At 43.1% G+C, this 13,437-nt stretch overlaps 1 protein-coding gene across 3 annotated transcripts in view; it reads left to right on the forward strand.

Annotated features, from left to right (window-relative positions):
- TMC7 (transmembrane channel like 7) overlaps window positions 1–13,437 on the forward strand; it is a 54,045-nt gene that overhangs the window by 25,086 nt on the left and 15,522 nt on the right. For all 3 annotated transcript variants that reach the window (XM_026003192.2, XM_072753750.1, XM_026003190.2), the window contains exons 6-11: window positions 2,052–2,197; window positions 5,614–5,761; window positions 6,802–6,975; window positions 9,005–9,162; window positions 12,586–12,703; window positions 13,006–13,103. In XM_026003192.2, coding sequence (XP_025858977.2) covers window positions 2,052–2,197; window positions 5,614–5,761; window positions 6,802–6,975; window positions 9,005–9,162; window positions 12,586–12,703; window positions 13,006–13,103 — 842 coding nt within the window. The remainder of the gene's footprint in view (window positions 1–2,051; window positions 2,198–5,613; window positions 5,762–6,801; window positions 6,976–9,004; window positions 9,163–12,585; window positions 12,704–13,005; window positions 13,104–13,437) is intronic.

Consider the following 13,437-nt stretch of genomic DNA (forward strand, 5'->3'; position numbering starts at 1 on the left):
TGAGCCAAAAGCAGAGAGTCAACCACTGAGCACCCTCCCCCTCCCCCAGCATCTCTGTTTACACCTTTTTAGGTATTATGAATAATACTGCCCTGAACATTCATGTGTGAGTTTTTGTTGGGGGCATATCCTTTTAATTCTTTGGGGGCATACATCTAGGAGTGGAATCACTAGGTCAAATGGTAACCCTGTATGTAACATTTTAAGGAACTGCCAGACTTTTCCAAAGTGGCTGCACCATTTTATATTCTCATCTGCAGTGTATGAGGATTATGGCATCTCCACATTCTTACCAACACTTGGTATTCACCTGACTTTTTGATGATAGCCACCTAGTTTGTGAAGTAGAATCTCTTTGTGGGTTTTTGTTGTTGTTTGTTGTTTGTTTTTAATTCATGAGAGACACAGAGAGAGGCAGAGACACAGGCAGAGGGAGAAGCAGGCTCCCTACAGGGAACCTGACATGGGACTCGATCCCGGCACCCCAGGATCACGCCCCGTGCTGAAGGCAGACATCCAACTGCTGAGCCACCCAGGCGTCCCTCTTTTCACTTCTTTTTAAAGATTTTATTTATTATTTACTTATTTATTGCCTGAGCGGGGGACAGGGAGGAGTGGAGGGGCTGAAGGAGAAGGAATGAATCTCAAGCCAGCTCTACACTTAGCACAGAGCCTGATGCAGGGCTCAATCCCTTACCCTGAGATCATGACCTGATTCAAACTCAAGAGTTGGGTGCTTAACCAGCTGAGCCACCCAGGCGCCTTATCTTTTCACTCTCTTGATAGTGTCCTTTGAAGCACAGAAGTTTTTAATTTTGTTGAAGCTGTATTTATTTTTTCTTTCATTGCTTGGGCTTTTGGTGTCATATCTAAAAATTCATTGACAGATTCAAGGTCACAAAGACTTTAGTCCTCTGTTTTCTCTGTTAGTCCTCTTTTCTAGTTTTAGCTCTTGTACTTAAGTCTTTAATCCAAAAGTTGATTTTTATATATGGGATAAAGTAGGGGTTCAACTTCTTTTTCTTCCTTTTTCTCTTTCTCTTTCCTTCTCTCTCTCTCTCTCTCTCTCTCTCTCTCTCTCTCTCTTTGCGTGCACAATCCAGTTGTCTCAGCACCGTTTCTTGAAAAAACTATTCTTTCCTTTATCAAAAATCATTGACCATAGATGTATAGTTTCATTTTTTGCCTCAATTCTATTCCATTGATCTACGTATCTATTCTTCTTCTTCTTTTTTTATTTTTAAGATTTATTTATCTGAGAGAGAGAAAGAGCATGAGTGGGAGGGGCAGAAGGAGAGAGAATCTCAAATAGACTCTGCACTGAGCTGGATGTGGGGGCTCAATCTCATGACCATAAGATCATGACCTGAACCAAAATCTAGAGTTGGGCGCTTAACTGACTGTGGCACCTTGACAACCTTCTACATGTCTGTACTTATGTTAATACCACAGTCTCCTGACTACTGTTATTTTATAGTAAGTTTTGAAATTGAGATGTGTGAGTCTCCCAACTTTATTATTCTTTTTCAAGATTGTTTAGACTATTCTAGGTCCCTCACAATTCAATGTTAATTTTAGGATTAGCTGGTAAAGTACTACAAAGAAGGCACTGGGGATTCTGATAGGGATGTGTTGAATCTGTAGATCAATTTGGAGATTGCCATGGATCTCCTGATCCATGAACAGAGAATGTTTTCCATTTATTTAGATCTTCAAGTTTTTAGACAATATTTTATAGTCTTAAGAATATAAGGTTTACACTTCATTTGTTAAATCCATTCCTAAGTATGTTACCCTTTCTGCTGTTTTGCATATGGAGTTGTTTTCTTAATTTCATTTTCAGATCATACAGCTCTGTATTTTTAATGCTTAGGTTTTATAGATGCTTTGTTCCCCAAGCACTAACTGAGCACTCCTTATGACCCTGAGATTGTTTTGGTATCTAGAAATTCAGGGATGAACTGGCATGTGAGTTCCTCGAGGCAGAGACTGATCTGGTTCCCTGCAGTGAACTCACCAGTCTGACCTCATTGCCCTTGGCTTTGTTTCAGGGTTTCTTGGAGGAGACCTGCCTCTTTTATGGACATTACACCATTGATGGGGTGAAATTTCAGAACTTCACATATGATCTGCCCCTGGCTTATTTGTTAAGCACAATTGCCTACTTGGCTCTGAGCCTTCTTTGGATAGTGAAAAGGTAAAATTTATCAGGTCATTGTATTCTTTTTGAATTACCCTTGATGGCTGGGGGTTGGAGGTCCATGGACCTTAGGAGCCATTGCCCAAAAGGTAAGCAGAGTCCAAGAGTGGGCTATAGTAAGAAAGGTATGTGAATATGTTGTGGGCTGAGGAGACCTGGAGGAAACAGAGGCAGGATTTGGGAGCTGAAGCAGTACCTCGGGGTTCTTCAGTCAATCATTATTGCACACATTTGCCAGTGCTGTATTAACCTTATCTTTGAGCTGATGTGGATACTAATCAGGTCTCTACTGGGTTATAAGTGGCAGAAACCCAACTGTGACTAACTAGGGTAAAGGGGATTTGAGAGAACCAAGGAAGGGAGGACACTCCAAATTACAGGAAGGATAAGGATATAGGTATACATCTTCCAAACAGTCAAAAGCAAGGGCTCCTTCATCTCTGATTCTCCTGGTGGCAGCTTCCAAGGTCACAGGTTCAGAAATCCTTTTGAAGAGACTTGTTGGCTCTGCTTCTTCCAGGTACCCAACCCTAACCTTTCAACTAAAGCCAGTATGTCATCATATGAAAACTTTGTATTTCCATGGTAGGCAAGTGGTTTAGTGGGAGATGCCAATTCCCAAGAAAGGAATAGTGAGGAATATGAAAATTGCATTTTTAAAATTTTTATTCAAATTTTAGTCAGTTAATATATGGTACAATATTGGTTTCAGGAGTAGAATTCAGTGATTCATCACTTTTTTAAAAAGATTTTATTTATGTATTCATGAGAGACACAGAGAGAGGGGCAGAGACATAGGCAGAGGGAGAAGCAGGCTCCTTGTGGGGACCCCAGGCATCCCTGATTCATCACTTTTAATTAATTATTATCACTTTTAATTAATTAAACAAACAACTATTCTAAAAAGATGACAGCACAAACACAATAGAAGATGTGTATCTTTCTTGTATGAAGTTCTGAATAGGGACACGGGTTAGGGGGGTAGACTCCTCAGTCATTCTGGATCTCAGGTTTACAAAGTTCAACCATCTTCAGCATGTAGTTGGAAGGGCTGGAAGGGGAAACAACCACAGAGGAGTATCACATGGAAGGTGTCTATGGGCTAGGCGTGGAAGTGATGCACCTCACTCACATTCCATTGGCTACAGCTTATTCACAGAACATGGCTAACTGCAAAGGAAGCTGGGAAGTATTCTTGGCTAGCAATTACTTCCTAGCACTAACATTATACTACAGAAGGAGAACCACAGGTTTTTAATGGACAGCTTGCTATCTCTACCCCAACCATGTTGCCTGGCGGGCAGGGTCATGGTTGGGCACCTCTCTTACTTCACCATCTATTTGAGAGTATAGGTGTTTTAAGCCACGAGGCTGCGAAGCTCCTTATCACAGGCATAGAAGGGACCGGGGTGTTAAGGATTGAGTTTGCCCTCCATGGAGGCTAGAGTTTCACCTTAGAGAAAGCTCCAGAGCCCAGCTGGGCATTCGTACCCTGAGTTGGTATCTGTGAGATGAAAATTAAGTGATGTGTGTCCATCACCTGGTGAAATGGGCAGCACATTGATGCAAACAAGCAGTGGTTCATTTTGGGAGCAGAGAAATGCTTGGTAAAGAAATGTCAGTTGATTGGGGTCTGGCTTTGCCACTCTATGATTATGACAGGGACAGATCCAGTATCTGCTTGTGGTTTAGACAATTTGGAGGGGCCTTCTTTAAGATGAAGATTACAAAAATATCTTGTATAAATTCTGAAAAAATAAAATAGAGTACCAAATGAACACATTGCTGGAGGCTCTCACAGGGCCTTGGAAGGTGCCCTGCAGAAGTAATCAGCTTTATTAGTCAAATAGTGAGTCCACCTCTAGACCTTGCTCAGGCTCCTCATTTCAGGGCTGTAATTGCTTCCTGGGGAAGATTGGAGGGAGGCCTGGATATAATGTAATGGGGAAAGGCCTATCCCTCGATGAGGAAGTGCTGTAAGTGGCAAAGAATATGGACTTTGGAGTCCAGAGACCATGCATGGTTCTCACACCACTTTTCCTCTGTGAGCCTTATTTTCTTCACCTGTGAAATGTGCACAATGGAAGGGTTACTAGGAGGATTAAGTGAAGCAAGGTAGGTAAAGAATTCGGTACTGGGCTGGCACCTTCCAGACATTTATTGAATTAAAATTATCATCATTATCATCATCACATGAGCCCTGCTTCTGCCAGTAACTCTGGATCTGGGGAAATAATTTTTCCCTTCTCTGTATCTCTAAACTTCTCATCTGTAAACTACAGTTTTGGTGTAAATCAGAGGTTATCAACTGGGATAGGACCTCAGAATCACCATGGAGCTTTATAAAATAATGTATTTCTGGGCCCCATGTAAGACCTACCGAATTAAGAATCTCAGAGTCTGAAACCACCTGGGAGTCTGCATTTTGGAAGAGCATTCCAGGTGGTTCTAATATAAATTTTTTTGCTGTGACCTTTTGGCAGAATGATCATTGTAATTCCTTACACTTCTGTGGTCTTCACAATGTACTAGCAAATCCTAAAAAATACCATTTCATTTCCACAGTGTGTGGCGTATGATGTTTTCATATCATCAAATGCTAGGGTGTATTTTTTCCAGGAAAGCGTTTGAACAAATTAAAATTACGAAGTGTGAAACAGAGTGAAATCTGACCTGAACATGTGCTCACTAAATATTTGGATATTTTACTATTTAAGTCATTCATTCATTTATCCCTAGGTTGGATGGTGGTCATATTATGGTCCAGGCACTCCAGATATAAAAGTGGCAACACATCCAGTGTACCTGCCCTCAAGGAATTTAAAATTAAGTCAGGTTAAGGGGCTACAAGCAGTAAACACATAATGATTATAGATTAGGTGCATTGCTGTGAAGAAAATAGACTAACCTGCAGTGGGGTCACACCTTTAGAGAGGGTGATGAGGTGTTTTTGGAAGGGATATTTAAGTCGAAACCTGAATGATGGGAAAGAAGCAGCCATGGGAAGATGCAGGGGAAGAAGTGTCCCAGGAGTGGGTAGAGGGTCCTGTAAGTGCAAAGGTCCTGGGGCCAGAGAAGTTTGTACATATAAGGAAGGAAGAAAAGCCATGGTAGTTACAGCAGAATGGCCACATGGGAGGAAAGATGGCATAGTGCAGGATCTCTGGGCTGTGTTAAAGAGTTTGGATCTTATTCCAGCTGTGAGAGAAGCCCTCAAATAGACGAAAGGAAATGATCTTCAACAATGAGCTACCTGGTGAGCTGCCACGCATGTATAGCATGGTCCAAAACTTGTCCCTGTCAAAATGAGTGGAAAAGGCAGCCAGGCATAACTTTTTTATTGTAAACAAAGCCAATGGCCTGTATTTCCATTGTTGTTCTTATAAGAAGGGTAATGGTGTTTTGGGGTTCAGGTCAGTGGAAGGGTTCAAAATCAACCTGATCCGGAGTGAGGAACACTTCCAGAGTTACTGCAACAAGATCTTTGCCGGCTGGGACTTCTGCATCACCAACCGCAGCATGGCAGATCTGAAGCACAGCAGCCTGCGGTATGAGCTCCGAGTGAGTGCTCCTGGGCTTTCTCTTGGCGGGTTCCTTGCCAGCAAAGTTGTGCCTTGGAAAGCGGGGTGGGGGGACGGGATTGCAGCTTGCAGAGGAGCTAGGGGGTTGGGGGCAGGTGGTCACCAGTGCTTAGCAAGTTTCCCGTGTCGTTTTCAAGAACTTTCCATGCAGAACAGCTTCCCAGAGCTGGTGGACTGGGGTTGGAGGGGAGGTGGATTGGGGATTGGACTGGGGATTGGAAGGGACAAGAGCTGGTGGGAGGAGATGATGTCTTCCCTCCTTCCCCCACCACCTTATCCTGTTAGTTTTCCACCTGATGAGAACCTGTCACGCATCACTTACACCAGGAGAAACAGAACTAAGGTGGAGTGGAGAGAATGGGAAAAAAGTGCAAGAGAATTTCCAGAGTCGTAAGGGGAGAAAGAGGAAGAAGTAGGATCTTGACCAAACCCACCAAGAAAAGGAGGGGACAGTCATAACAAAAGCGTAATAAAGTGAGATGGAAGGTACCAAACCCAATGTATTATTTGTTTAAAAGGAATGAGACACATACTACCTATAAGTAATGCCATGAATTGGTTATGCTTCTTTTTTCACATTTATTGCAAAGTCTAACTGCAGTATTTTTTTTTTTTCTAAGATTTTGTTTATTTGAGAGAGAGAGAGAGAGTGTGTGCAGAGCACGAGTTTTGGGAGGGGCAAAGAGAGAGGTAGAAGTAGACTCCCGGCTGAGCAGGGAGCCTGACTGAGGGCCCCAGCCCAGGACCCTGAGATCATGACCTGACCAAAGGGAGACCTTAATAGACCGAGCCACAGGTGCCCCTACCTGTGGTCTTAGATAGGAGGCCCTACCTTGACATAGACCCCTAGTAGATGTGAAAGCTAGTTGGGCTTGGTCTGGGAAGATACCTGGGCAGAGGTATCTTCTCTTAACAGGAAGGTGTTAGAGATGGATGGATGGGGTATGACGAAGATCACAGATTCCACCCCTGAATATCCCTTCATCCCGTGCTCACGGATGAGTTTTCTTTGGCCCTCAGGCAGACCTGGAGGAAGAAAGAATACGGCAAAAGATAGCAGAAAGGACATCAGAAGAGACGATACGGATTTACTCTTTGAGACTGTTTTTGAACTGTATCGTCCTGGCTGTTTTGGCGGCGTGCTTTTATGCAATCTATAGAGCAACAATATTCTCACAAGAGCACATGAAAAAAGTGAGTCCTCTGTGAAAGTAGTTTAACTTTTACTCTGGTTGGACATTAGGTATGCCAAGTGCATTACAAGCCTCTGAGGTAGAGACCATCATCATTTCTGTTTTATACATAAGGATTTCTGGCTGCTGTGACAGAGAACTGAAAATCAGAGGTGACCAGTTTCTACTTGTTTATTTTTTAAAGATTTTGTTTATTTGAGAGGGAGAGTGAGAGAGCATGAGCAACAGAGAGAGGGAGAAGCAGACTCCCCATGGAGCAGGGATCCCAACACAGGGCTTGATCCCAGGACCTTGAGATCATGATTTGAGCCTAAGGCAGATGCTTAACCAACTGAGCCACCCAAGCACCTCCAGTTTCTACTTTTAATAAAAATACAACAGCATCCAAAAAGGGTGTTTGGAATTTCTCTTGGAATCCACAATATTCAAATTCAGATTTGCCTGCTTAGATTTAATCCCCAATTCCACTACTTACTAGTTAGGGCCTCAGTTTACCTAAAATAGCAGTGGTTTTAAAAATCTATATTGGTCTGGTGGCTCTGCTTCATGAAATCAATCATTGGGGAACCCAGGTTCTTTCCATCTTGTGTCTCTGACATCCTTAGGCTACACCCTCTTTTGTATGGTACAAGATGGTTCAACACCTCCACATTCTAGCCAATGGGAAGTAGGTGAGTGGGATGGGAAGGCACATCATTTCCTTCAAGGGCAGGACCTGATGCTTGCACTTGCAATGTCTGCTCACGTCCCTTTGACCAGAATTTTTTTTAAAAAGATTTTATTTATTTATTCATGAGAGACACACAGAGAAAGAGGCAGAGACATAGGCAGAGAGAGAAGCAGGCACCATGCAGGGAGCCCTATATATATATAAACTTATATATATATTTTATATATATAAAACCATACATGGTTTTATATATGACCATATATATGGCCAAATAGTCCATTACCCTGAAAGAAGGAGAGAATGGCTAGTCCAAATCAACGACTACTATGGCCTTGAAAATACTTTAAATTGCCCATTGATACAGACTACATGGATTTTTTTTTTTAATACTTGACCTTAATTAATCCAATAGAGCTAGTTTTTCTTCCTGTGGTACTGAGCATGGTTCCTCTATTTGAATACCCAAGAAAGGAAATGGCTTATGTTATATTTATTTTATTTTATGTTATGTTTATTTTATTAAAAATTTTTTTCAAGATTTTATTTATTTATTTATTCATGAGAGAGAGAGAGAGAGAGAGAGAGAGAGAGAGAGGGGCAGAGACACAGGCAGTGGGAGAAGCAGGCTCCATGTAGGGAGCCTGATGTGGGACTTGATCCCGGGACTCCAGGATCATGCCCTGGGCTGAAGGCAGGCGCTAAACTGCTGGGCCACCCAGGGATCCCCTAAAAAAAAATTTTTTTTTTTTAATGAGTGGGAAAAATTAGAGAGGGTGACAAAACATAAGAGACTCCTAACTCTGGGAAATGAACAAAGGGTAGTGGAAGGGAAGGCAGGCAAGGGGATGGGTAATGGGCACTGAGAAGGGCACTTGATGGGATGAGCACTGGTGTTATACTATATGTTGGCAAATCGAACTTTCATTTAAAAAAATGGAAAAGAAAAAAACACAAAAATAAAAATAAATTTTTTTTTTTGAGAGAGAGAGTGTCAGGGACAGAGGGAGAGGGAGAGAGAGAATCCCAAGCAGACTCCATGCTCAGCATGTAGTCCAATATGGAGCTCCATCTCACGATCCTGAGATCATGACCTGAGCCATAATCAAAAGTCTGACACTTAACCGACTGAGCCACGCAGGCTTCCCGGAAATGGCTTATGTTTAGGGGCCATGTTGAATGACATATGGGTTTCGTTTTGTTTGTTATCTAAATATGTATAGTTGAGTTCTTTTTTTCTCTTCCAGTTTTATTGAGATAAAATTGACATATATAAGGTGTACAACCTGACTTGAGTACATATAGTTAAGTTCTTCCAAGATCAATTCTATTGTGATGCAACTTCCCTTTGTTATCTTTATAGGAAATTGACAAGATGGTTTTTGGAGAGAACCTCTTGATATTGTACCTGCCTTCTATTGTGATCACGCTGGCCAATTTTATCACACCAATGATCTTTGCCAAGATCATCCACTATGAGGATTATTCCCCAGGCTTTGAGATCCGGCTGACAATTCTTAGGTAATGCCTAGACATGCCAAGCAGGTCACCACTTGCCCACTCTCTTGTCCATGGCAGAGATTGCTAATCCACTGTGGCACCTTTTCCTGCTGAGCCAAGAATCCTCTACAGCCTTTAGGCAGCCCCCATGAATGAATCAGAGTTTGCCCATGCAATGAAATTTCTTTGACTTAAGCATGTACTCAGTGGTATTATATTTTTGGTTCATGTATTAGCGCATCAGCAGCTGAGGGCATAGGTTGGGGCCCTGGGAGGTGGTATTGCTCAGAAGATATTAGAAATGACAAGTGTCTACCAGCAGGGGAATGAAGAAATGAGAGGGGGGAAGGGAAAGCAGTTGATTAAGGGTGTCTTATTGGGGCTATTGGCAGTGGGGGCTCAGTCCTATCGGGCAACTGGGAGTTTAGGTGGGAAATATCTTAGTGGGTTCCCACTCACCAAAGTGTTTATCCTGTACTCCGTAAGAGTGGCTGGCTCCCAAAGGCATCAACTCTCCCATGCTCCTACCTCACTACCCCCCAAATATGGGCCTTGGGAAGAGAGGGGTGCTTGCATTAGGAAACTATGGCATCTGCTGGGATAGCGAATGCCGAGAATGTGTGGCCAGGTCAAGACTATGTTTGCTACAGTGGGCTTCTTATAATTTGTGATAATATCTCTTCTCATTCTAGATAAATACTCAGTTTCTTAGGAAGAAAGGAGGGGAGAGAGGAAGGAAGGAAAGAATGAAAGAAAGAAGGAAAACGAAAGAAAGAAAAGGAAGGAAGGAAGAAAAGGAAAGGAAAGAAAAGAAAAAAAAGAAAGAACAGCTGTAAAGGAGGGTCTTATCTAACAGGGTCTTATCTAACACAAATTAGTTGAAGAAGACCGGGAGGGGATTGTGTGAAATAGTGTTTCATGCCTCAAATGGCATTTGCATTTTTAAAAACTTTTTAATATGGAAAACTTTAAACACAACAAAAGGTATAATAAACTTACATGTGCCCATCACTCAGGGTTTTTTGTTTCTTTGTTGTTGTTGTTGTTGTTTTTTAAGATTTTATTTATTTATTTGAGAGAGTTGGGAGAGCACAAGCATTGGAGAGGGTGAAGCAGGTTGCCCATCCAGCAGGGAGCCTGATGCAGGGCTCGATCCCAGGACCTTAGGATCATGACCTGAGCCAAGGGCAGCCACTTAACTGACTGAGCCACCCAGTCTCCCCCATCACTTAGTTTTGGTCATTACCAACAATTTACTTATCTCATCTGTCCCCTCTACTCACACACACACACACACACACACACACACACACACACACACTTTTGCTGGATTATTTTAAGCAAATCTTATTTCACCTTTCCCCCCATTAACCGATTATCAGCGAACCTAATAAAATTAAATCAGTTTCCTGCTAAAGTTGCAAATGACTTTCTAGGATTGGTTGGTTCAAACGAGGATCCAAACAAAGATCGCATGCTATGTTTGGTCATTATGTCTCTTAAGCCCCCTTTTTCTTTTCAGAATTCCCCTCCCCTTTCATCAGGCCATTGATTTGTGGGAGAAGCTGGGCATTTGTCCTGTAGAATGTCCCCTAGTGTGAATGTAGTTCATTGTTTCTTCATGTTGTGTCGTTCTGTAGCCTACAGTTGATACAAACTGCTGTGTAGATTCTGGCTTTTTATTGGATTCCATTTTTATTATTTTTTAAAGATTTTATTTATTTATTTGACAGAGAAAGAGAGCACAAGTCAGGGGAGCAGCAGAGGGAGAGGAAGAGGGAGAAGCAGGTTCCTCACTGAGCAGGGAGCCTGATGCAGAGCTGGATTCCAATACCCCAGATCATGACCTGAGCCAAAGTCAGATGCTTAACTAACTGAGCCACCCAGGCACCCCTAGATTCCATTTTTAGTTATAGGCCCCTCCTCAGTGGTGTTGGGTACTCGCATTCCACCAGGAAGGATACAATGTCAGGTGGCATGCTGCATAATGAGAAGAGTGAGCAGATGTGTGACTTTGCTTTTTCTTTTTAATCTTTTTTTTTTCTTTTTAAAGATTTTATTTACTTATTCATGAGAGATACACAGAGAGAGGCAGAGACATAGGCAGAGGGAGAAGCAGGGTCCTCGAGGGGATCCCAATGTGGGACTCAATCCCAGGACTCCGAGACCACGCCCTGAGCTGAAGGCAGATGCTTGACCACTGAGCCACCCAGGCATTCCCTCATCTTTCTTTCTTTCTTTTATTTTTTACAATCAAGCAATAGAAAAGCGTCTTTAAAAAATGGTTAGCCCACTCTGCCCTTCTGTCTTGAATCCCGCTCCCCCAGGCAGCCCTCATCTGCAGGGTTTCTGTTCATTTGCACATTTTGTATTCTTTTAGAAATGGGATCATATGTAAGTGACACTCTGTAACATGCTTTTCCCATTCTCAGTATATCAGACATCACTCAAACCTCTTACTTAGAAGATTCAATTAGTTCCCTTCAGGAATGCATAATGTTCTACAGTGTGGCTCTATCATCGTGGATTCAGAAATTGCCAGCTTTCTGGTGCATTTTTTCCCTTGCCATTTAAAATAATTGTAGCAAAAAATATACATCATGTAAAATTTACCATTTTAGGTGTTTTTGGTTTTTTTTTTTATCATTTTTTAAAGATTTTATTTATTTTTTGACACAGAGAACACAAGTCGGGGAGCAAGAGAGGGAGAAGCAGGCTCCCTACTCAGCAAGGGGGGTACTCAATCCCAGGACTCTGGGATCATGACCTGAGCTGAAAGCAGGTGCTTAACCCACTGAGCCACCCAGGTGCCCCTTAGATGCTTTTAAGAAGATTTTATTTTTAAGTAATCTTTATACCCAATGTGGGACTAGAACTTACAACCTTGGGCAGCTCAGGTGGCTCAGCAGTTTAGCGCCACCTTCAGCCCAGGGCGTGATCCTGGAGTCGCAGGATCGAGTCCCACGTTGGGGTCCCTGCAGGGAGCCTGCTTCTCCCTCTGCCTGTGTCTCTGCCTCTCTCTCTGTATCTCATGAATAAATAAATTAAATCTTAAAAAAAAAAAAAAAGAACTTACAACCTCGAGATTAAGAGTTGCATGCTTCCCTGACTGTGCCATCCAGGCGCTCCCATTTTAGAGATTTTTTAAAAATGATTTTATTTATTGTTTTATTTATTTAGAATGCACACAAGTAGGGGGGAGAGGCAGAGGGAGAGGAAGAGAGAGAGAATCTCAAGCAGATTCCATGCTGAGTGTGGAGCCCAATATGGGGCTTGATTTCAGGACCCTGAGATCATGACCTGAGTCGAAATCAATAGACCCACAATGCTAATTACTTGTGGGTTTGCTTTGAAGCTTTTCTGCCCTCTAGCCTCAGTTCCAAGGAGCCAGCCTGCTCTGAGGCTGCTTCTTCCCATCCTCTCTCCTCCCTCTTTTCCCTGCAGGTGTGTCTTTATGCGGCTGGCTACCATCTGTGTGCTGGTGTTCACCTTGGGCTCCAAGATTACATCCTGTGATAACTACTCCTGTGAGCTCTGTGGCTACAACCAGAAACTCTACCCGGTGAGCCTGTAGGGGTGGAAGCGTCCTGTGGGGGGTGGTCATTGTGGGGCGACAGGCTCAACGTCAAGAGAACAGCCCTCAAAGCTATGGGTTTGAATCCCAGTTGATCCACTTTCTTACTGTGTAGCAGAGTTGACACTGGAGGTATGTCTATAGGCTTGAAAACCAGAGTCTCTGCTGGAGCTCAGATCCTCCAGAGGCCACAGGATCTGAGGGTGGACAGGGCATTGGAAGGAGTGTGAGAATCTGGCTTTCTCTGCCCCAGTTGGGCCTCATTTTCTTTTGATCTTTTTTGGTTTCAGTGTTGGGAAACCCAAGTTGGGCAGGAAATGTACAAGCTGATGATCTTTGACCTCATCATCATCTTGGCTGTGACACTTTTTGTGGATTTTCCTAGAAAGTAAGTGTGAGGGATACCCCCTCTTCTTTCCACCTACCCCTCCTGTACCTCCCACATCCCCAGTGGGGGCTCTCATCACAGCTGCTCTTCACAGAGTGCTGACAGGAATCACTGACGACCATCCACTGGCTTGCAACCAGCTCTAGGACATCAATCCCCCTAGTCCATTAGGTGCCCCCTTGAAAGGTAGGATGAACAGAAATGGTTCCCTGAGGCTTCCATGGAGATGGCTTCCAGCCATCAGCACAGCTCCTATCCGGGGAGACCTTCCAGGTTCACACCCCAGCACTGCCACTTGCTGGTCATGCAACCTCGAGCAAGGTATTTAGCTCTG

The sequence above is a fragment of the Vulpes vulpes genome, chromosome 3 (assembly GCF_048418805.1).
Source record: "Vulpes vulpes isolate BD-2025 chromosome 3, VulVul3, whole genome shotgun sequence".
Taxonomy (NCBI): Eukaryota; Metazoa; Chordata; class Mammalia; order Carnivora; family Canidae; genus Vulpes; species Vulpes vulpes.